The sequence below is a fragment of the Anabrus simplex genome, chromosome 4, assembly GCF_040414725.1.
Source record: "Anabrus simplex isolate iqAnaSimp1 chromosome 4, ASM4041472v1, whole genome shotgun sequence".
NCBI classification, from domain to species: Eukaryota; Metazoa; Arthropoda; class Insecta; order Orthoptera; family Tettigoniidae; genus Anabrus; species Anabrus simplex.
In genome coordinates, this window is record NC_090268.1 from 245,746,767 (window position 1) to 245,771,685 (window position 24,919).

At 39.8% G+C, this 24,919-nt stretch overlaps 1 protein-coding gene across 6 annotated transcripts in view; it reads left to right on the plus strand.

The window, feature by feature from the left end:
• The window catches only part of Caper (RNA-binding protein 39-like protein Caper), a 356,013-nt gene that overhangs the window by 233,032 nt on the left and 98,062 nt on the right, over positions 1–24,919 (plus strand). For all 6 annotated transcript variants that reach the window (XM_067145486.1, XM_067145480.1, XM_067145482.1 and 3 more), the window contains one exon: positions 5,592–5,861. In XM_067145486.1, coding sequence (XP_067001587.1) covers positions 5,592–5,861 — 270 coding nt within the window. The remainder of the gene's footprint in view (positions 1–5,591; positions 5,862–24,919) is intronic.

Below are 24,919 nucleotides of genomic sequence, written 5' to 3' on the forward strand. Positions count from 1 at the left end.
AAATGTTCTTATCCAACGTATAACCCTTACGTCCAATCCTATTCCCTCCAATTTCTTTAATAATATTCCATGTTCCACTCTATCAAAGGCTTTGGAAAGATCTATGGCTATGCAATCTAACTGGCCTCCTGAATCCAATTGATCTGATATGTCCTGCTGAAATCCCACCAGTTGTGCCTCGCAAGAAAATTTCTTTCTAAATCCGTACTGGCTCCTCATGAACCAATTTTTATCATCACATATTCCTCTGATGTACTTCGATATTAAACTCTCCAGTATTTTACAAACTATACTGGTCAGGCTGATTGGTCTCTAGTTCTCTGGTTTCCTTTTATCACCCTTTCCTTTATAAATTGGTATTATTATAGATTCCTTCCATTCCTTTGGTATTACACTATTATTTATGACATAGTCAAAGAGAAATTTTAAGTAAGGCATTATGTACCACCCCATTGTCTTTAATACCTCCCCAGTAATTTGATCACTTCCTGCTGCTTTTCCTTGCTGAAGCAGTTGGATTTCTCTGAAAATATCTTCATTTGTGAATGAGAAGCTTCTCGTTTCCCTCTGTGTCTCTCCCTCTCTATCTTCTGTTTCGGTTTCCAACTCTTGACAATCATCTACTGAATCTCTAAATTCCCTACTAAATAGGTTTGCTTTCTCAGTATCTGTTAAATAGTGTTCACCACCCTTCTCCCACCATTGTAGGAATTTGGATTCCTTTTCCGTTTTGATTCCTGATATATGAATACAGCTTTTTCCATTTCCCTTTGTGGTCATTACCCTCTTGAAGTATGCCATTCATATAATTCTCTTTTGCTTCCTTTTTCACTCTATTCAGTTCCCTCATTAGCTGTTTTCTAGTTTCTCTACTCTCCCTACCCTCTTTGATTTTCCCGTTTACTATTCTACATTTTCTTTTTAATTTTCTTATTTCCCTTGTATAATAAACAGGGTCTGAGGTCATTTTACCCTTCTTAATAGGTACAAATCTCTTCTCTCCTTCCCAAATGATTCCTTTAAATTTAGCCCAAAGTGTATCCAAGTTACTCCCTTCACTTATCCAACAACTGAATTGTGATTTAAGGTAAGTCCCAAATTCATCAACTTTAGTTTTTCTGTACAATTTCTTGTCTTGTGTAACCCTCTTATTAAGCCTTTTTGGTACGAGTCCTACATCCATTATTACAGCCTTATGGTCTCCTATTCCGTCAATGACCTCAGTTTTATCAACAATTTCCCATGGTTTAACCAAGAACACATCTAGTAAGTTATTGAGACGAGTTGGTTCTTGTACTACTTATGTAAATCCTCCCTCCCAAATTAACTTATTTGCCAGTTTCTGTTCATGGGCTTCACTTGCAGCTCCATTCCATTCAACTTCAGGCAAATTTACCGTATTTCACGGCATAATCGTCGCACTTTTTATACCAAAATTTTCGAAAAAAATTGTAGGGTGTGACCATTATACGATGAATATTTAATACCAGTATTTGTATTACTCAAAAAATGTATTTATAACAAAATTGTATTTGATACAAATTTAAGATGCACGTAATACTCGCGTTTATACATCAAAATTAAAATAGTCTAAAACAAAATTCATAATTTTTCGCAACAATTCGGCGAACGTTTTTCCAACCTGAAAATAAAAATGAACGTATTAAGTTAATTTGTCATTAATTTGAGTATTAAAGTTAAAATATTACACTTCCAAAAAATTATCGCTTTGTTGTGAAATGCGGACTTACCGGTACGCAATTTATTCCAAATCTTCGGTGTCGCTATCGCAGGTTTCGTTATCTGATGCGCCGTCCTCGCCTCTGTTAATACCAGTATCAGATTCTTCGTCTCCCTGCCACACTGCGTCATCTTCGGAACCGTCTAGTGCATTCGAAATCCCAGTCCTTTTGAGGCTCTTGGAGACTAGTTCAGGTGGTATAAGATCCCAACTCTTCTTCACCCACGAGCATAACAAGTCCAAGGGTGGACGCCTGATATTTCCGGCGGGCGTCAATTGCTGATCGCCGCTCATCATCCACTCGTTGTAAAATCGACGTAAGTGGTCTTTAAAGGGTTTATTAACACATACGTCTAGTGGCTGCAAAGCAGATGTTAGGCCACCAGGAATGACTATCTGTCATGTCTTATTTGTAGTGAGAATTTGCTTCACATCGTTCACGAGGTGACCTCGAAAACTATCTAAAACAAGCAGAGCTGGTTGTTTTATTAGTGCACCAGGTCTTCTATTCCACACAGTTTTAACCCAGTCCAGCATGAGTTCTACGTCCATCCAACCCTTTGGTTGCACTCGTACATGAATTCCACGGGGAAACTGTATATTCTTAGGCATCGTTTTTCTCTTGAAAATGATGTACGGCGGCAACTTTCTCCCGTCAGCTGTAATGGCTAGCATTGCCGTGCATCGCAACTTCTCACTACCGCTGGTTTTCATTAATACACTCCGTGATCCTTTTAGCGCAATAGTGCTGTTGCGAGACATATCAAAAAAGATTGGAGTCTGATCGGCATTACCGATTTGAGAAAGCAAGTACGAAGTTTCCTTGCGCAAACGTATGACAAATCGGTGAAAATTTACAATCTTGTCCGTGTAATCAGCAGGCAACTTTTGGCTTAGTGTTGTTCTCCTTCGCACTGACAGATTGTGTCGTCGCATGAACCCCTTAATCCACCCACGAGTCGCCTTAAACTGAGTTACCGGTATGTTGTGTTTGCGCGCTACCTCCTGTCCCTTAATTTGTAACATTTCATATGATACACTGCAGCCATTGTTACGTATTTCACTGACGTACCTAAACACTTCTTCGTCAATTATAGGAAACTTCCCTGTTTTAGGACCTCTAAACGCGCGTCTAGAAGGGTTTGTGCTTTTTAGCTTGTTTTTTACTTTCCGCCAGTCACGCACCAACTTTTCACTCACAGAAAATTTTCTTTCTGCAGCTCTGTTCCCGTGCTGTTCAGCGAAGGCAATTACGCTTAGCTTGAAGCCCGCAGAATAGTTTCTATATTTACCCATAATCGCTTATAAATGCTTCACACGTTAATGTTTTGCGATATAAATGACTTTCCGTAATTGTTCACTATTAAAACAAATTATATCTGCAAACACCCAAAACACAAATTAAAAACTTAAATTCTTACGCACACATGTCTACAGTAATCACGTAAATCTGAAACAAATAAATGCATCTGTGATCAGTCCATTCCAGAGCAGCCAATACTGTTAGGCAGCAAGGAAGCATGCACCAATTTATCAGTTTAGCTCGTTGGTTGCGACACACTACTGCGCTTGCGCAAAGCTTGCAAACCGGAGCTCTAGCTAGCGCGGTGTACATCTACTGTATAGTTGACTGTATTCCGAGACGTCAGTAACAAACATTCATTTTTTTCAATTTCTTTTAAACATACGGTAATTAGGTTAATATTTCTTCCCAGTTATTGATGATTTTACATTACATTACTGACGAGTTTATAAAATAAAACTTTAATAGCATTGGATAATAATTATCTTAACTGCTTGGATAAATGTTTTCATCCCATGCCCGGACACTTACGACATAGTAGTAAGATAAGAGTCTAGCGATGACAACTGAGACCGTAAATAATTTGGCTGAATGATTCCGTGGAAATCTGCATTATCGTCTTGGATTTCACTTCGTGCGCTATAACTCAGGAGCCGGCCCCATGGTGTAGGGGTAGCGTGCTTGCCTCTTACACGGAGGCCTCGGGTTCAATTCACGGCCGGGTCAGGGAATTTTACCTGTATCTGAGGGCTGGTTCGAGGTCCATTCAACCTACCTAGCCGATATTTCCTGGCGACGTTGCCGATAAGCGATAACTTACAGCCTTACGTATTTCAAATGGGAACTCATAATATGTAGGTGGTGAATAAATAGTACACTGTCTCGCGACCACGTTGTCAAACTGCCGATAGTCTACCGGTAAGCCATGCGTCGTACATATACCGGTATTATTTATTTATACGTTGTGCAACATGTCGCAAACGTGACTGTGTTGCCAAATTGCCCATAAACCATACACGTATTTAAATTGCGCATTCATGTGCAACTTACGTTGCAGTTCCATTTACCTTTTAACCAGATTAGTGAACAAAATTTGGACGTGCGACGATTATGTAATTAAAGGTTTAAAGTCCGATTTTTGTATTGAAAATAAAGGATGCGACGATTACGCGGTGGCGACGATTATGCCGTGAAATATGGTAGATCTCCTCCAATTATTACCATATCATTATTATTGTTTCTATGAGCATAATCTATTATTTTCTCAAAGATTTCCATGCCTCTTTCCTCTCTTCCAGGCCTGTATGTTCCTATAATTCCCACCTCCTTATTATCACAAACTAATTTTATCCCTAATATTTCATCCCTTTCATCGGTAAACCATTCATGTGAACAGTAAGTTTCCTTCACCAGAATAAACACACACACCCCCCCCTCCCTTTTTATCTCCTCGGTCTCTACGATAGACTGTGTACCCTTCTGGAAATACTTCTCTATTACCCACCCCTTCTTTCAACCACGATTCCACTCCTATCACCACATTAGTCTCATAAGATTCCATCAATGTACCGAATTTTAATTGTTTATTTACTACACTTTGACAGTTTACCAAGAGCAATCTCAGACCCCTTTCCTCTCTAAAACTTGACTGTTGCAATTGGGTAACTTGAAATTCCTTACTATCCTGAGTTTCTTTTTCTAGTTGACTGAGCCAGCTTGAAGTACAGCTGGCTCTTTCTACTAGTTTTCCTGGTCAGTATTATAACTCAAGGGAATTGCCTGTTTTACAGTACATATCTTAAGATTAATAAAATCTAGAACAATATTTGCTATCTTTCGTTTACCTGAATTGTTTAGATGGAGGCCATGTTTTGTATAACAGTATCTATCAAAACTGCTGCATTCAATAACCTGAGGTTTCTGAAAATGTTTACAAATTTTAACAATATCTGTATTGACCTTGTCCACTTCAATGTTCAGACACGTCTCTACCCAAATAATGCCTGTGGGGCACGTTCACTACAAAGACGTTAGTGTGGGTCAGCTTCCCTAGTGTATGTTTAAGTTGTGATCTTACATTCTTGGCGTCGTCTTGAGCTATGTCGTTCCTCCCACCGATGATAAGCACTGCATCGCCGCTCCCGAAGTTCCTAGTTGTTGCTTCTACGTTTTCCAGAACACTGCTGGTAGAAGCTCCTGGATATATTTCTCCGGCTGCTGCTATATTCTCGTTGTTAATCACTCCCGCAATTCCCCTTCCTTGGCTATCACCTGTGTTTTTAATTCATTATACACGTCTTACTGAGGATGCCGGATCAAAACCTGTCTGTGAAGTTTCGTCTTAATTGGATGTAAAATATATAGTATTGACTAGGGGGATTAAAATACTTCTGAACAATTTTGTAAGAAGTTCAACAGTCAATACAGATTTAACATGAGATTCATAATCTGTAATTTCCTTGTTGAAGTCTACTTTCATTCCAGAACCAGTCTGTCATCCCATAAATAATGGATTATGTACATATGTTGTTTTTTCACCTGTTTTAGGCCATGGGTTTAACTGGTCAGAAATTGCTTGGTGTACCTATTATAGTTCAGCCTACCCAAGCTGAAAAGAACAGGGCTGGGAACTCAATGCCCAATATGGTGATCCCAAAGGACAACAGTGGACCAATGAGATTATATGTTGGTTCACTGCATTTCAATATCACTGAAGACATGCTGCGAGGAATATTTGAACCATTTGGGAAAATTGATAATATTCAATTAATCATGGATCCTGAAACTGGTCGGTCGAAAGGATATGGCTTTCTTACAGTAAGTACTCTTATGTTTGCCTTACTCTTATATTTGCCTTCATATGTGTGTTCGCATTCTATATTTACTTGGTTATAATGTTAAGCGTACTCTAATTATAGTAACATAGTACAGTAGAACCTCGATAATTCTAAATCGGTTAATTCAAAATCCCGCCTAATTCAAGGAAGCTCTCCTTCCTGTAAACATACGGTACGGTTTTGCATGTATTGTTTAATTCAAAATACGGATAAGTTGTATTTCGAAGAACAATGTTAATAAACTTAACCATGATAGGTTAATATTGTGTTTGGTCCGTATTGACTGGTCTGAATGTATAATATAACTATTTACAATAGTTTATTTAAATCCGCCTTGATCAATTCACTCATTAAATGAAAGAAACATTATTAATTAAACCATACATGTTTCAGGAAATCTCAACCATTCCCTTCATCAGTGGTTAGATCAAAGAATAACACAATATGACACAATCTTTTGTTTTACAATTTGAAGGAGTATTGTGTCCCAATACATCATATCAAAGAGTAAAGAGTACTTATGAAATATTATAAAAATGATCAATACATACAATTTTGGTTGAACTGAATGAGAACACTATACAAATTTAGGATCTTCAAGTTTTTCTTCTTTTCTTCTTCTAATAATACTAATAAGATAATTTTCAATTCAGATAAAATAGAGAATAAATGTATATTTAATAAATCAGGAATTTACAAATTAACATGCCAAACATGTAAACAACGATACATAGGACAGTCCGGAAGAAGTTTGGCTATAAGGTACAAAGAACGCGTTAATGCGGTCAAACATAAAAGATATTCGGCAATGGGAGAACATATGGTTGAAATGAATAATAAATTTACAGACATTTCCAATGACATGAAATTATTACATTCGACCAAAAAGGGAAAACTGATGAATGTTTTGGAAAATTTAGAAATTTACCTTACACAAAAATGTAATTCTGAATCAAGTTTGAATGAGAAAAGTACAGAAGATAACCCATTGTTTAGGCTGGCATATAATCATTTAAGGAACAAAAAGAAGAAGAAAAGAAGAAAAACTTGAAGATCCTAAATTTGTATAGTGTTCTCATTCAGTTCAACCAAAATTGTATGTATTGATCATTTTTATAATATTTCATAAGTTCTCTTTACTCTTTGATATAATGTATTGGGACACAATACTCCTTCAAATTGTAAAACAAAAGATTGTGTCATATTGTGTTATTCTTTGATCTAACCACTGATGAAGGGAATGGTTGAGATTTCCCGAAACATGTATGGTTTAATAAATAATGTTTCTTTCATTTAATGAGTGTATTGATCAAGGCGGATTTAAATAAACTATTATAAATAGTTATATTATACATTCGAAGAACAATGTCGGTCCCATTACTGAAATTCAGAAAACTGCCTTTACATTGTAAAAAAAATAGTTTTTTTTTTTTTTTTCAGAGTAATTTAAATTTTAAATTTATCTGCATCATGATAGAACGCGTTTTCCGGAACGTGTTGGGGTAGATTTCAGTACTGTCACTCACTTTGGTGTGTCTACAGTGTGCTTCATATTTGCTAAGTCGCAGTAAAATTGTAATTCTTTTGTATTCAGCATTTTAAAGAACACCACAATATCACGTGGCAGGCAGTGTGCCAAGAAGCAGAATCTGCGAACACCGGCGATGCTGACATCGGCAAAAAAGCGTGACTCATATAATCAATTCTTATGCACTGAATAATACATTCAATGCCGATGAAACTGCGTTGCTTCTTTTTTAATGTCCAAACGGTCTTGTGGTTTTATAGGAGGAAGGTGACAGCCGAGAAATTGTACAGTGGGGGGTCATTGCACGCGGAAGCGAGAGACTTCTTCCCCTCCTCATAGGGAAGTTCGATAAGCCACAATGTTTTAAGGGCGTCGGGACTTTCCCTGCTAGTACAGGACATTAAAACGCATTCAGTACAGTAATCCAATGAATAAAGGACTTGCATAAGGGAGCCAGCATAATTTTCTTCGTCTTTGAATTGTGTGTTTTTCTTTCGAGGCATATGGTTATGTTTGACAGTGATTTATCCAAGTGCATTACCATATTACCCCTCTTTTACACTTTTCAAGGGACCAAGGAATATTGGTGTAAAAGGGGGGGGGGGGGGAGTGTAAATTGTGGGAAATAACTTGTACAGGAATTGAGGTGGGATAGGAATGTAGACCAGTTTAATGGAGTGAATTAGGATATGTACATGGTTTAGGTAGGATAGCACAAGGAATGTAGTGGGCTGTAGGTATAGGGCACGAGGTAGGTAGCTGGTTCATGTCACTGGATTCCTGTGGAATTATTAACATGCAAGAACACTCGCTACACATATTTAAATTCACATAAACTCCGAATGTGCTAGTTGCATTGACTACTATGTCATCGTCCTCACTACGCGACAGACTGTCCATATCCGCTTCATCTCACCGACTCCCCCGAGTCTCATTCCCGGAAGTGGAAGGTCGTCTACCGCATCCTGGTGGGAATACAAAATAGCACTGTCCATCTGACCTCTGGCAAGGGCTTGCTAAATTAGGGCTAAATTAGAGTGGAAGCAAAGAGGCAAATTTGAGTCTGGTGATCAAACATGCTGCCCACCAAAAAAGGGTTAAACACTTTGTTCACACACAAAGCACAAAAGGAACAATTATGAAGAAACTACAATACAAACACACAATGTTCAGATATAGTCTCCTTGAGAAGTGGAAAGTGGACAAAGTTGTGCAATGGGCCTTTTAAATACTCCAGAAGAAGTACGGATAGTGGCGACGAGTACTAGTCCATCAGCACCACGGTAGACCTGATCAATGACTGCAAGCTTTCAACACAGTGGGGGGGTGTTGTCTTCCTTGACAATTACTAACGTGCAATGTTGCACATTATTGTTTCATAGTTTCCATTTACTCCGCTACTGCAGATGGGGGAGATAGTCTGTTGACCACGCCTTCCAGAATCCTTGGAGCTGTCGTAGTAGTTGCTGCCATCTAGACAGTACACTGAGGCGTACATTACTCAGATCTGGTTCGGGAAGGGTAGTGATAGTTCTTCCAATAAGAAAGTGACCGGGAGTGATAGCAACTAGATCATCGGGATCATCGGATAGGGGGACTAGAGGCCTAGAGTTAAGATATGCTTCGATTTGTGTTGAGAGTGTTGCCAGTTCTTCAATCTCTGCAGTTCCCGAAGTTCCTTGTCGGCGCCTACGCCATTGTCCGAATATATGTGCGCAGGTCTCCCTCGTCTTGAGATGAAGCATTTGAGAGCAGCAAGAAAGGCCTGGGTAGTCATGTTGCTAACAATTTCCAAGTGAATAGCCCTAGTAGCCAAATATACAAAAATTGATACATAACATTTCAGCTTTTGCACTGTTTTCACGGGAGTCTGATTTTATATACAGTGGGCCAGCAAAGTCAATTCTGCAGTGTAGGAATGGATTGGCAGGTGATACTCTGTAGCTTGGCAACTGACCCATTAGTTGCTGGGCATTTTTTGCCTTGAGCTTATGGCAGATAAGACAATGGTGTATGATTTTCCGAATGGTATTCCTTTTTGTTATCCGGTATTGCTGTCAAAGAGAAGAAAGTAGTAATTAACACCCAGCATGTAACATTCGTCGATGTTCATTCTTGATAATCAATTTAGTTAGATGGTGACTTGGGGATAAGATTATTTGATGTTGTTGGTTGAAAGGGAGCTCCGATCATTGTAATCTGCCCCCAACTCCAAGAAGTCCTTGCTCGCAGAGAAATGGATTAAGGGATATAAGCTTGTTCTTCTTACTAATCGCCTTTGTAGTCCGAAGGGCATCAATCTCTGCACCATATGCTGATGCTTGGCCACTCTTGATACATGCATATAGTCCACAACGTAACTCTTGAAGGTCTAATTCGCCAGTCTTCCTTTCCGTAGGACGAAGTTTGGCATTGGCGGCAAATCTGAGGCAGTATGCTGTCACCCTTTGCAGTCATTCAAGCTTAGAGAATCGCTTCATGAACTCATCTTCAGGTTGAAGCACTAAGAGACTGACCACTGGCTTCCGCTTTTCTGGGATGTCCTGAGTCTCCGCAGAAGGGATTGAATCAGGCCATGACAGAGTATCCTCCACAAGCCACGGTGGTCCATTCCACCAGAGTGATTTAGCGATAAGGGTGTCCGGAGCGAGTCCTCGTGAAATCAGATCCACAGGATTATCTCCTGTAGCAATGTGCTTCCAATCTGCAATTGATGTGCTGTCTTGAATCTCTGCAACTCTGTTGGCAATGAAAGTTTTCCACCGTGTAGGCGATGCTGCAATCCATGAAAGAACTATAGTCGAATCTGTCCATAAATGGATGCTGCTATTAGACAAATTTAAGATTGATGTCACTTTGAGAAGATGAGCTAGAAGCAATGCTCCACATAACTCTAGACGAGGAAGGGAGACCTTTTCCAATGGGGCGACCTTTGACTTAGCGCACAGTAGCCTTGTGATACACACACCCTGTTGATTTTCCAGTCTTATATAAATGCAGCATCCATAATCCAAAAACCCACGCAATTGAATGTCAGTGACAATGCCCTCTGCCAACACTAGTCTGTCGATTCGACTTCGACTAACAAGAGGAAACTGATTTTGCAGTTGCTCCCAGAAATGGAGTAGTTCTGTTGGTAGCTTCTCATCCCAACCTAAGCGCAGTTGCCAGAGTTGCTGCAGGAAATATTTGCAGATGATGAATGGACCCATCAGTCCCATCGGACCGTATATTGATGCTATGACTGAAAGTATCTTTCTTTTTGTAACAGGTCCGTTGACGTCAGTACACCCAGTACCATTCATAATCTGTAGCTGATCAATGACAGGATGCCACAAGAGTCCTAAAGTTTTGACATTATTGCCGTTATCAAGTTGAAGGGGCAACTGAGCTTCTCTGTATTCTGGCGGAACAGCTTTGAGTAGTCGTGGATGATTGGAACACCACTTTCGAAGTTGGAAACCTCCCCTTTAAAGGAGATCGATGAGTTGTTCTTGCATTCGTAGAGCTTCCTCAAGGGTTTCTGCCCCAGACATGCAGTCGTCCACATAGAAATCTCTCTGGAAAATTTCTGCTGCCTTGGGTTGACTGATAGACTCCTCAGTAGTAAGCTGGTGAAGGCACCTAGTAGTGAGAAAGGGTGCTGAAGCTGTTCCGTACGTGACTGTTTTCAGCTGGTAATGTCTTATAGGTTCTTCCGGCGATCGGCGCCATACGATTCTCTGAAGGTTGCAGTCAGGACTATCAACATTTACTTGATGATACATCTGGCGAATGTCGGCTGTAAAGCACACTTGGTGAGTGCGGAATCTTGTAATGTTGGACCAAATATCTTGCTGGATAGTCGTCCCAATTCGGAGGATGTTGTTGAGTGATTTCCCACTTGCACTGGTGGCAGAAGCGTCAAATACAACCCTCGTCTTCGTAGTAGAGCTTGCCTCTTTAAGAACTGGGTGATGGGGCATGTAGTAGCTATGTTCATTAAGTTGCGACATGTCGATGGCCTCCATATGTCCTCCCCCCTGTGGGTGGAGGCGGTAGAATAACACCCACGGTATCCCCTGCCTGTCGTAGGAGGCGACTAAAAGGGGCCTCATGGGCTCTGAACTTTGGAGCGTGGGTTGGCGACCACGGGGCCCTCAGCTGGGTCCTGGCATTTTTTCCACTTACTTGTGCCAGGCTCCTCACTTTCATCTATCCTATCCAACCTCCCTTGGTCAACTCTTGTTCTTTTCAGACCCCGACGGTATTACATATGGAGGCCTAGGGATTCTTTCATTTTCATGCCCTTCGTGGCCCTTGTCTTCTTTTGGCCGATACCTTCATTTTTTGAAGTGTCGGACCCCTTCCATTTTTTCTCTCTGATTAGTGTTATATAGAGGATGGTTGCCCAGTTGTACTTCCTGTTAAAACAATCACCACCTCCATACCTCCCAGAGCTTCGTATTCCTCTAAGTAGTTCACGCAGTCTTTCTCGAGTTGGGTGTTCCTCTTCAGTTGTCTCTCGAGATGATGAAGCCGTGACTTAGCCATTGTGAGCGAGTCACTAAGTTCTGTTGAATCCTCGCGAAGTGGAAGCCGTACCGTAAATCTTCCCTCAGCGTCTCGCCTGGTGTTGACAGTAAAATGTTTCTCACACTCCAGTTCGTCCTTTGATCTGATCGGCTGACTGATGTCTTCTAATTCCCAGAAACGTTGAACCAGATGGTCAAGGGAATTGTCACTCGTGGCGAAGGAGGTCTGTACGGTCTGTGGAGGTGCTTCAGCCGTTCTGTTTAACTGAAACCACCCTGCAAGTATCCACCCAAGTTCTGTGTTCTAGAGAACAGGATAGTCACCTCGTCTCATCCGTCTCTCCAGTCGAAGAAGCTGGAAGAATACCTCTGCACCAATTAGCGTGTCAATACGCCCAGGTTGGTTGAAAGCCTAGTCAGCTAGAGGGAGCTCCTCTGGTATACACCAGTCAGCAAAGTTAATATACGATCCTGGGAGATCAGCCGAAATTCTTGGCAACACAGCACAGTTGATTTCCACTTGGTAATCGCTGTGCATGAGTGAACATTGACGGTAACGCTATGACGAGATTCTGTAGCAGCGTTACTTATACCTCGTATTGGTATTCGGTTTTGAACCTTCCTTAAGCTGAGACGTTCTGCACAGGCATTTGTAATGAAGTGTGACTGGCTACATTAGTCTAGGAGCGCTCTGCAAGTTTGCAGTCTTCCATATCCATCACGTTCTTTAACCAGTGCAGTGGAAAGTAATATCTGGGTTTGAGGTTTTGCCTTTATAACGAACAATACGTTGCTGTAACAGTTTGTTGCTGGATGACATCAGCACTGCTGTGTCTTCCAGGCGGGGCTTCAAGTTGCCTTCACGGGACTGGTTGATTGGCTCGATGAAGTAGAGTGTGATGTTTCAAGCCACATGAATAACAGGAGTCTGAAGAACAGTTACTAACGATGTGTCTGGGCCTAAGACAATTTGAACACAATCTGTGCTGTTTGACAAAGTCCATTCTTTGTTGGACATTGCAGCTAGAAAAATCTAAACATTTGTAAAGAGGATGAACACCATCACAAAATAAACAACTATTGCCACTAGAGACATAAGCCTGTCTTACTGCTTTAGTGTGTTTGATGTCAGTAGCATGCCGTAAGTGGGAGGATACAGTTGGTTTGGATGTCTGATCTGATTTAATGAGTTCAAAGGCATGGCATCTGTCTTCTAAGAATCGAGATAATTCGTTTAGTCTCGCAAATTTCAATTTTGATGACGACTGCTCCCATTGTTTTCTTCTGGTCTCATCAATTTGTTACAGAATCAACTGTGATACGAGAATTTCATGCAAAGGAATATCAAGTTCAAGTGCCTTAAATGCATTTGGATTACTTGAAACTTGATTCAGAAGTGACCGTAGATCTGTCGATGACTCTTTACTTACAGATGGAATGTTTAGCAGGTTCTTAATATGAGATGTTGTAATAAGTTTAGGGTTATTGTATCTTTGACACACTGTTTGCCACGCAATGTGGTGGTTATGGGGGATTCTTAATTTGGTCATGTGCTTCATCTGTAAGTGAGAATAGCAAATAATGGTACCTTTGTATATCTTCAAGTGAGTCATTGTTTATAACTAAACTGGTAAAAGTATCAGAAAAATGTCAAAAAACAATAATATTGCCCCCAAATTATGGCAATTTAATAGTTGGAAGAGCTACTTCTCTCTTGAATGAACCAGAGTATCATTTGTTGCACCGGAAAATTTGCCTTGTTTCAACCGTGCGTCTGTACTCTCTTCTATTAATGTTGTAATTTGATCTACTACGGCATAGTACAACGATTCAAAATTATCACGATCTTCACTATGATCTTCAGTTTCATCCTCCAGTTCTAATTTATCTTGGGCATTTTCATACCTTTCTCGTATTCTGGGTAGATCATAGTCTTGCCTTGATTGCATTTATGCTTGACCCTGCTTTAAAGTTAACTACAAAGTTGTACACACGTGTAATACTGGCCTTCGCTAGGCCTCTAGTCTTAACAAGGAGTTGTTTTTCTTTGGAATGCATAGTGGGAAAGAATAGGAATCAGAACTATGTATTTACAGTAGCTGCGTAGGGTACTGCATTGAAGTTGGTCTGCATGGCTGTCGTATTTCCTCTGGCGCTGACAGGAGATCACTGGTTGCCATAAACTGGACCAAAGATGGCGACGTCTGAAGTGGAAATCACAATGTTGGACAAACTGACCGGAGGTGGAACAAACATGGCTGCCACCGGGAGCTGTAGTATTCCGTGCGAATATGGCTGGATGGCTGCTATGACGCTTAGATCCCGCCACAAATACACGTGTTCCACATTGACGAAGAATCTACAGAAATCCGGCCCGGAGGACCGTGAATTAAGGTGGGATAGGAATGTAGACGAGTTTGAGTGAATTAGGATATGTACAAGGTTTAGGTAGGATAGCACGAGGAATGTAGTGGACTGTAGGTATAGGACACGAGGTAGGTAGCCGGTTCATATCACTGGATTCCTGTGGAATTATTAACAAGATATATTTACACACTTAAGTACACGCGTCATACACGATGCAAGAACACTCACTACACATATTTAAATTCACATAAACTCTGAATGTGCTCGTTGCATTGACTACTATGTCATCGTCCTGACTACGCGGCAGACTGTCCGTATCCGCTTCATCTCACTGACTCCCCCTGAGTCTCGTCCCCGGAAGTGGAAGGTCGTCTACCGCATCCTGGTGGCAGTACAAAATAGCACTGTCCATCTGACCTCTGGCGAGGGCTTGCTAAATTAGGGCTAAATTAGAGTGGAAGCAAAGAGGCAAATTTGAGTGTGGTGATCAAAGATGTATATATAAAAATGCTCTGGAAAAGGAGGTAAATGCATATTGTTAATTTATAGAATACTTCAATCTCAAACGATTTACTGTACTTACCTCAAATAAAGGTCCATGCAAGTTAATTACTGTACTGTATTAACTGTTGACTAAACTGCCTTTGTAATTCTGCTCGTCCTTTGCCAAGGAGAAGGTTACCGGTAAGTGGTTAAAAATGTGTGTAATAGCTATAGAATAATGGCTATAGAATTATCTAACATGTGATATTTTCTCTGAATGAAACACTTCAATTGCCATTATTGTACCTGTATTCACAACATTAACACAAATTTATTCCAGATGGAAAACTACACAATCACTGCTTCTTACCAAAATAGTCCAGAATCGATCTCTGTTTACACTTCTTATTTCTTATGACCTCTATTTGTTTTTCAAGCTCATAAAGGTTATGAAAATTCCTTTAACCCCCCTCTACAGATGACAGATACCTGCGTAAAACATCCACTGCTGCACTTGCATCAGAACTGATAGGCATCACTGTCACTGGTGGGAGACTCGGCTGCTGTTTACTCGGCAACCAACTCCTCCACACTTCTTTCCTCTGCAGTGATCACGGAATCATCTACCCAAAAAAAATCTTCAGTAGTGCAGTGCGACTGCAACATTCTCCATACATCAAATAGCAGGTATTCTTCTTCTTCTGGCAGCTGAGAATCGGCATGATTCTTGAAAAGTCCTGCTTTCAAGAAACAATTTGAGATGGTGGTCTGTTTCACGGCTTTCCAAGACTTTGCAATGAAGTGAAGCGCATCCAGAATTGAAACTTTAAATGATGATGGATCCTTTCCAGCATCCATAAGGAATAATATTCGCTGCACCAGGTTCTTCCTATAAAGTGACTTAAAGGAGTGAATAACCCTATATCCAAAGGTTGTAGCTTGCTTGTGCAGTTAACAGGCAGAAATTCTAACTGCACATTCCTCAAATTAACATCCACGGGATGTGCAGGACAACGGTCGATGAAAAGAAGGATCTTCCTATTTTGCGCACCCATTTTTTAATCCAGAGCAATTACCGTATTTACTTGCGTATTAGACCCCCTTTTCCCCACTTTTACAGCCAAAATAATAAAGGGGGGTCCAGTGTGCAGCGATCACATGACTTCTAGGTTATAAAGAGCTATACATTGTACATGTAAACATTCTATACTATTATTTAACAAACTTAGAATGTATTTAAGTTATACTGGTTATTTTCGTCGGAAGGCAGTATTTCTAAACATAAAAAGACAAAAAATGGTGAACACGGCTTTTAGGCCTACGGTACATATAAAAGTCCGTTTTAGTTATACTCATATCACGTCATTCGTTACATCTCATTAATTCCTTTGGTGAGGTTGACGTCAGGAAGGGCATACGGCCGTAAAAACTTGCTAAGAAGATTCGTCTCACTTCATACTCAATCCCGGAGAAGAAAGGGATAAGGGTATCGTCTTATCATATAATTAAATATTGATACAAAAGAACTTAATGGCCAGTTTGTCTCTGTCAGTTCAGCAGTAAGCCTATCACACAGTAAACCTGATCGCTGCTTTCATTTGAATTATCGCCTTGCACCGCCAACTTCCCTGCCTTTCTACCGGCGTGTCAGCATTCTAAGCGACATCATCTTCACTGCTATTTCTCGTCACTCGTGTCAGCCATGCACTGCAAGCAAGAGCATACGAGGTCCCGTCTTTTTGAACCTTTTAAAAAGAATTTAGTTCTAAACAGTGTAAATCTATTCCCAGATGGTCTCTGAAATTCCCAGTTGGTGTATATGTAGCAGAAGCCACTCCTTCCGAATAAAGCCGTTGGTACTGTAGAAGGCATGTCAAACCATCAGCTGATAACTAGCGTATGTTAGGAGTTGTACTTCCGAATGTAATACGTAGTAACTGGTAACATTCTTTTGATAACTGTGGCTGCTGAAACAGAGCCTTATTTTTGAGTATATTTCATGCTTGTTCTCTACATTTATCACATCAGGATTTGCGTAACCAGCTGTCCATGAGATAAGACAGACCACAGTGTTTAGGTTAGGTATATTATCGCCCTGATAGTGCCAAAAGTTCGGCGGGAAAAGAAAATAAGAACAGGGAAATATACCGCATTTATGGATATCTACAGGTGTGGCGGTAATGAGTTTTATTATCATAATGTTTAATTTTGTACATTCGTTGTCTCTTTTCTTTTTATTAACGCATACCCTAGTATGTTTTGTTTGAAGTCTCCGAAAATCGTTTAAAGTACGTCGCGACATAAAACTATTATTATTTGTTAGGTACGTCGGCGAGTAAAACGATCATTTTAATTGGATAGCTTTTATCACGTTTTAAACTTACTTCTCTCCAAATATATTACCTATAATGGCCAGAGTTACGAGATATTAAACGACCGCTTTATTAATGATCTTGCCTGCTGTATAAATAGCAACAACCACGAATATTTCTCAACTAAAGTAAACTCGTTTCCTCATTCCGAGGTGATACAGCTCTTTTTAGACACACGTCCAGTGGCGGGGAGTTACAGGTACCGCTTTTACCGCAAATCAGCCTTCCTGCCATTCGTAAATCTCTGACATTACGGTACCGGTAATCGAAGTCAGACCCCCGAAAACAGCAACTAATTGTGCTAGCCATTACGCTGGCAGACATTATTATCTAAAAAACACAGGCATATAGCATGACTGATGCATGCATGTAATGTGCGGGTTGGGCACGAAGCTAGGCCTATTCCTCTATTTGTGCGACGTCATCAGAGCTGCAGTAGACTTACGCTACACAGGCGGACATTTCTTAACTATGAAACACAGATGTACCGCATGGATTCGACGTGTTCTTCATTGCGTAGGTCAAACGGACGAAACTATTCACAAATTTGTGCGATGTCACCATAGCTGCAATAAGGCTTGTACCCGCTTCGAAGTGGAATCGTTATCGTTCTCTGACGAATTACGTTGGGGGGTTCTTATACGCAAGATTTATTTTTTTCATTTTCTTCGTCTCGGAAAGCCGGGGAGGTCTAATACACGAGTTAATACGGTAACTGCTGTCGGAAAACATTTGAGGTCATCCATGCTTTATGGTTGGCATTGTAGGCACTAGGTAATGATCGCACATTCTTGAAGCATTGATGCTTTTTAGATTTCCCTATCACATAGGGGTGGAGCTTCTCGGAGCCTTCAGCATTGGCTCCCAACATCACTGTGAGCCTCATCTTGCTGTGTTTCCAACCATGGCATTTATCTCCTTTGAATGATAAAGTCTTGCTGGGCAACACACTGAAAAACAGTCCAGTTTCATCTAGGTTAAAAATGTTCCTGGGTTCGTAATCCTTGGTCAGCTCCTGCAATCTTCTATCTATACATTCTTCCACAGTTTCATCACTATTAACCGACAACAAACAAAAGAACCCTCGGCTACTTCGGTTCGCGCAGCTTGTTCCGGTTCATCCCGATGTTACCCGACGAATCAAGAACAAGCACACGCGCAACTGGCTGACAGACATGCCGGCTGTCAAGCTGCCGTTAACACATCCTGCAAGTAGCTGCAGTCAGGCTCTTCGATTGAGATTATTCTTTCATTAAAGCCGGAAACGCAATGCAATTAAAAGAACGAAAGTAAATGTAAAGAGGCCAAAAGTATTAAGCATTGAGTTAAATGGAACTACTTACAATACCCAAGCTGTAAAACATATTTTTAAAAATAAAAAATAAAAGTATACTGTTCCAATAAGCGTACACACATAATATGAACAACACAAAATAACCGTCGAAGATGCTCTCTGCTACAGTCAAGTATCTTTTCCGATTTTAACACACGCTTCAATTTTCCAGTGTAGGTACAGGTTTTTCATCATGTAAAATTCGCTTATTTTCCGACGTATCACATCTTTTGTGAAGTCGTCTGTTTCGATCCTTTTCTTGTGGACTGTTTTCTTGCCATCACGTGTAGAAAAATGCAAACGACCCTTGGCCATAGACGTCTTCCCTTCCGCTAAAATACGTTTCACCAGTGACTTCGAAACCCCTGTTGCTTCACTTGTTGAAGCCACTACATTATAATTCAGTTTATGATCTGTTTTCTGTTCTCGTAAGTGAGCAGCTACGTTATATATTATTTCTCTGGCTTGTCCCCTTACAGGCTGTCTAGATTTGCTACCAGACTTCGAAGTAGCAGCCATAACTACTGTACATTTAAATGACACACTCACTAGAATAACATGGTACACAACACTATATAGCTGAAAGACTGGGCTGCCGTCAATTATTTTGCTGCTGAGCGGCTTTAGATGTGTGTGTGTGTTGGCATACCAGTTGCGCAACTGCCGATACTTCTAATTCTGTTTTTTACACAGTCAAGAATTTAGTTTATTCACCTGGTGAATGTGCTCCGTAATGAGTAATGACCCTTGAAGGTCGCTAGGTAACACTGTTCAACACTATATACATAAAAACATTTACCAATACAATACATGCTACACGCGAAGGAATTATAGGACTATAATTAATACAACTAAAGAAAGAAATGCGAATAAAACTGACAAAAAAACAAGAGCGCTGAAACGGATACAGAAGTGACAGCGAAACTCTTGTGTAACCGCGCTTCACAGTGTGCACAGTACGGTGACCAGGCAGCATGTGACCCCCTCCACTACTCCCTATGATGTCAGACGTCCACTCGGCAAGAATGCGCGGAGAAGTGTGCTTTGCGCAGGTTCTTTTGTTAGTTGCAGGGTAATAACTGCATTAGATTCCCCACAAACAGTTTTATAGGTTAGGTTATATCTCTTCCTAAATCGGTCAATCTAGCCTTTGGACGCGCTGAAAGTTTCAATGCCAAGAATATTTGCCACTTTAAGCGCCTTTTCCCTTAAGAGTAGGCTACCATCAATTCGAATGCCTGCGGCTCTTCAAGTTTCAAACCAACTTTTTGCAGTTTTTTCCATTTTCTTGTATTTGCAGTATGACGCATGCTTCCTTTTCTTGGAGTTTAGTCCGCATTCTGAAGCACTTGATGTAATGCTTCCTCTGTTTTTCACAGTTGTATTCAACGTGGATCCAGGAAGCTGTAATTCGCGTGCCAGTAAGCACATGTTCCACGGTACGAATCAACCTTTTCTAATATTCAAACTTTCTCATCCATAGTGAAAGTTTTTCTTTCCATCTTTTTTTTCCCATTATTAGCAGGAAAATAATAAAGCGATAACAAAGAAGGATTAACAAATGCACACGACGGGAAAGGAAGATCGCTGCAATTCACTCTGACCGCTCTACTCACATAATAAGAACAAAAAACGTAACAAAAAACAAAAATACAGTAAATATGACGAATCAGCGACAATAACTTCAACAACTGTAACAAAAAACGCAAATGTAAAACAGGAACCATGAAATAACGAACTCAGGCAAGACAAACACTGAATCACTTGATAACGTCTCCTTCTTGTGGCTAACTAGAGCAAACATCTGATTTCTTCTTCTTCTTCTTCTTCTTCTTCTTCTTCTTATTATTATTATTATTATTATTATTATTATCCTCCTCCTCCTTTGCGGTTTTGTTAATTCAACTCGTCGGATTTCTTCTTCTTGAAACTCTAATGGGCACTTTACCGTTGTCGGATTTGAAAATAAGGTTTAGGACGTAGTGGAAAACACTTGATATCAAAGAATGCACTGCATTGGTTATGTGGAAGTTCAATACTGAGAGTTCTAAGAGTTATTATAGACCATGGTTGTTTGATTTGGTCGTCATGCCATGGTTACTCAAAGCGTTTTAGGTTAGTTGCGACGTTATTTAACCTCAAATTTTTTCCTCTCGAACGGCCTGTCGTAGCGTAAATGGCGGAAAGCATAAAATGTAGCAAACGTAAATTTGAGGATTTTAATACATTGTGAGCATAGGAAATCTCGGGACCAACAAAATATGTTGTAAAAGCCGGGAACGTAAATGCGGGGTAATACTGTATTTGAAAAATGTAAATGCACCTTGTTGGATACATCTCGGGAATAGTTTTTTCCAAGGCAGTTGAAACTTTTAAACTGTGAATCAAGGTGATTGCGTGTATTAATGCGTCGTAGAATACTTTGTAACGTGGCAAGGGTTAGCATTTCTGAATTAAGAGTTAGGGGTTAATTCGAAATCACATAATTTGAAGTCCGATTTTTGTATCCCAACAACTTTGAATTAAGGCGGTTACTGTAGTACTCTCTATACATAAATATGTATCTTTGCATAATGTTAAGCCACAATGACTACTTTGTACAGGAAAACAATTTCAGTTATCAAAAATGTCCATGAATTATAATACAGTAGAAGTCCGATATAGCGAGTACGGCATATAACGAGAATACCAATATAAATGGTCCGTTATTGGACATTATAAATTTTCCAGCTAGCTCATTCTTGGTTGCCAGCGTTTCGCCCTCGTGTGCTAGGGTGGGCTCATCAGTTGGTACCTAGCACACCTACCAATACGCTGGCTAGTGCATACCGTGGAGGCCACTGCGTAGGCTAACTGGAGCCACCGACAGTGCCAATGCACTAAGAGACTTTGTCTCATCACTAAAAATTGATGCCTGCTTGGCCATCAGATGATATAGATGTTGATTCCCATAGGGTATTGGTATTATTATAAATTTGCTCATTCAGGACAAATATTTCAGATTCCCTATGGGAATCAACATCTATATCATATAACGAGAACTCCGTTATAGCGACGTCCCTTCAAAATTCCTGTATTAAACTGTGTATCGTCCTTCGGTTACAGTGAGAACCCTATCACTACCGCATCCGTTATTACAAGCGATTAAGCACGCGCGATTTTTTCCGTTACCGATATTTATGCACCCCAGCGTTGATACTGCATGCGATTGATTACCTTCAGCATCGTTTTCTCGCTACGTGCACTAGCGATTTCTCTCGTCGACATAACGTGGCCGATAGCAGTTGTTCAGTGGCTAAAATTAAAGACTGAAATAAACGATATCTTAATTTTAATGTTATGTACAGGAATTAAGTAAGAATGTGATACACCTCAAGATATGGCAGAGTACATCACTGATTTCAGAGGATATTTCATATCTTCTGGCGTCTAGTAACGGCTATTTACATGTACATTTTTCGCGAGGAGGTTATTTCTCTACATGCGTTTCAAATATGTTTTCATGATAGGCTACATATACGGTTAGGTTAGGTGACGCTGTTTGAAGAAGAAAGCTGAGGTGTTTGCCTCAGAAATCTCTGGAGAGATACTGTATTTCTCCGAATCCAAGACTTTTTTTTTTTCTTTTCCCAGAATCTCATGCGAAAACTCAAGGGTTGTTGTAGTCGCGGCCTAACAGTAAGTTAATGGACACCACTGGCAACTACCGCGGTAACCACGCTGCTTCTTTTCAAACGCGCACAGAGCTTGTTGACAATAAACGACTGCCTCTTCACTACACATCGCTAGCCGCGACAAGCAGTTGTACAGTGCCTGTGAATTTTTCAAATCTGCAGAATGGCATTAAAACATGCGACCCTTCGAATTCTTAGAAAAGCCATGGCTACTCCGTGACAGTGTCATAACGCGTCTATTGTACATGACGCTTAGTAAAATTAAGGTTTATAGACAGCAGGAATATTTTCGTGATAGATAGTCGTATTGTAAAGATACGTGAAAAAGGTATTGCCGGCAATTTTTCAACAGGTTCTAGTCGATATTATGATGCCAATTTTAAGTTAATGTTTATTAAACACTCGGAAATGTAGAATAATTGTGCAGCCGCAAGAAAATACGGCATAGGCCTAAATATAGCCAATATTTGGCGTTAGTGTGAAGACATAGAGCTAAAAAGATGCGTACTGAACAAAAATTGCATTCAGTGGTCAGCAACAAGGACGCTTTAAAGAAGTAGAAGATGAAATTGTGAGGTATGGGCACGAAAAATGCAAGGGCAGAATGGCCATACCGTGGCGCAATAAACTCGTTCGTTGATTTTCAACGTTCGCGATTAGGCCTATACATAGCTAGCCGCTGAATTTGGCCGAACCCGATAAGCGAGACGTGCGTGTAGCGGTAGCCAGTTATATCTGACGCTGCGTAATAGAAGTAACAGTTTTATAGACAGCAGGAATAATTTCCTGATGGATCGTTGTATTGTAGAGATGCATGGAATGGGTATTACCGGAATATTTTCAACGAGTTCTTTTCGGTATTATGATGCCAATGTTAAGTTAATGTTCCTCAAACCCGCGGAAATAAAGAATAATTGTGCAGCCGCAAAAAAAAAAGAAAAGAAAGAAAAAAAGAAATACGGCGTGACGAAAGTCAATGTTCGGCGTCTAAAAAATGCCTAGGCCTACTGTACAGCAAGGCATTCATATGATTTTACAAACATCTTTTTGAGCCTGATATCAGTTTTTTTGAAGGATTCGGAGAAATATGGCACTATATTTTTTCAGAATGAAATTAAACATACACTTTCACGTAGTATCGGATTACAAAAAATAACAAACAAGTAAGCCGTAGTGTGGATATCATTTGCGGAAACGTAAGTTTTTAACAAACTGATTGCCGTTTCATACTGATTTTAATGTGCATGAAGGGTTTTCCGACTTTTATGCAAAATGTAGGATGCTAAAAGGTTTGTTTTTTCACCTATTGAATACATAAGAATTTTATAAATTAGGAATTTATTATTTATTTATTTTTTATTGATTTATTTATTTATTTATTATTTATTTTTATACAAAAATCGGATATAACGGCAATCCGTTATAGCGAGTGAATTTTTCGCTGTTACGAATTCTCGCTATAACGGACTTCTACTGTATAAAAAACATTCTTTGATTTTGTTACCTTTTAAAAGGACACCGTTAAAATATGGATCGTTTATTTATATTTAAAAAATTAAATAAATAAAAATGTAGCATAAGTTTGAGTTACCAATTTTCGGAAATTCATTGACCTTGGTGTGGTATGCTTCTCACTTCACTATCTGCCAGCAAGGCACTGTTAGGGAAGTAAACACTTTATGTGATTTGACCAAAAGAAAAATGGTCTGGGCCTCAGGAGGTTAAGACAAAGGAATTGAGACCATACTGGTAAGAAAAGTTATGTTACAAAAAGTCTTATTAAAATACAAACTATAGTTCATTTTCTTATCCTTGCTCTTTGTCACGCTTGTCTTCAGCAATCAATAAATTGTAATAATTATGGTAAATAGATGGAATATACAGAAGGAGATTTTGATTATCAGATAGCATTCCTTTGTTGGTGTACTCGGGTCTTGGCTATTTCCCTGGAAGTGCATGATTATTGAAAACTCGTGGTCTTCCTTAAAAATTCTAAAATTTCACCATTTACACTGCAAATTTGTTCTTCACCTTATATTTCTGGATTATCTCCACTCTTTCATTTGGTGAAATATTATAAAGTCAACAGAATGGTAAGCCATGAAAGTCTCAAAAGTAATGTACTTCCTCTTAAAACAGCAATTACCACCACCAATCATCTCAAAAGTAACTAAGATTTTATGTTCTTCTATAACCATACACTGATTTATTTTATCATTCTATGCTTACTGTATGCCTATTATCTATACATAAGAAAAATATGATTCCTATTTTGAGCCACAAAATGTGGAGTTAAAACAGTGTGAAGCCACAAGCACTTACCCCAGAGGAATCGGACACACTCGTATCATCTGGTTAGTAACCTTTATCGTTGTCACTATCACCAACTATGGATTGATTCTTACTTGCAGATAAATTTCCAAACACTATAATCATGTTTTCCAGCTACGTGTCTGTTGTACTCTCATTCGAAGTCACCCTCTTGTACTATGGCTTACCATGGTATGGGTCACAGATATGACTCATTGTGTGTAGGGGCAACAACTAGAAATCTGAATTGTGCTGTCATCTAACCCAAAAAGTGTAGAATTATTACTGCATGAGGTTTACCATACTACTCTCTCCCTTTTCAATGGGTTAACTCATTTTTGACCAATAATAGGTGGTGTATAGGTAGCTGGTAAGGACCCTCTTCAGAAGCAGCTCTACCCAGGGAGTGGTGCCCCTGCCAGTGTGAGTCCCAGAGCACATTGGTCCAGTGTGTATT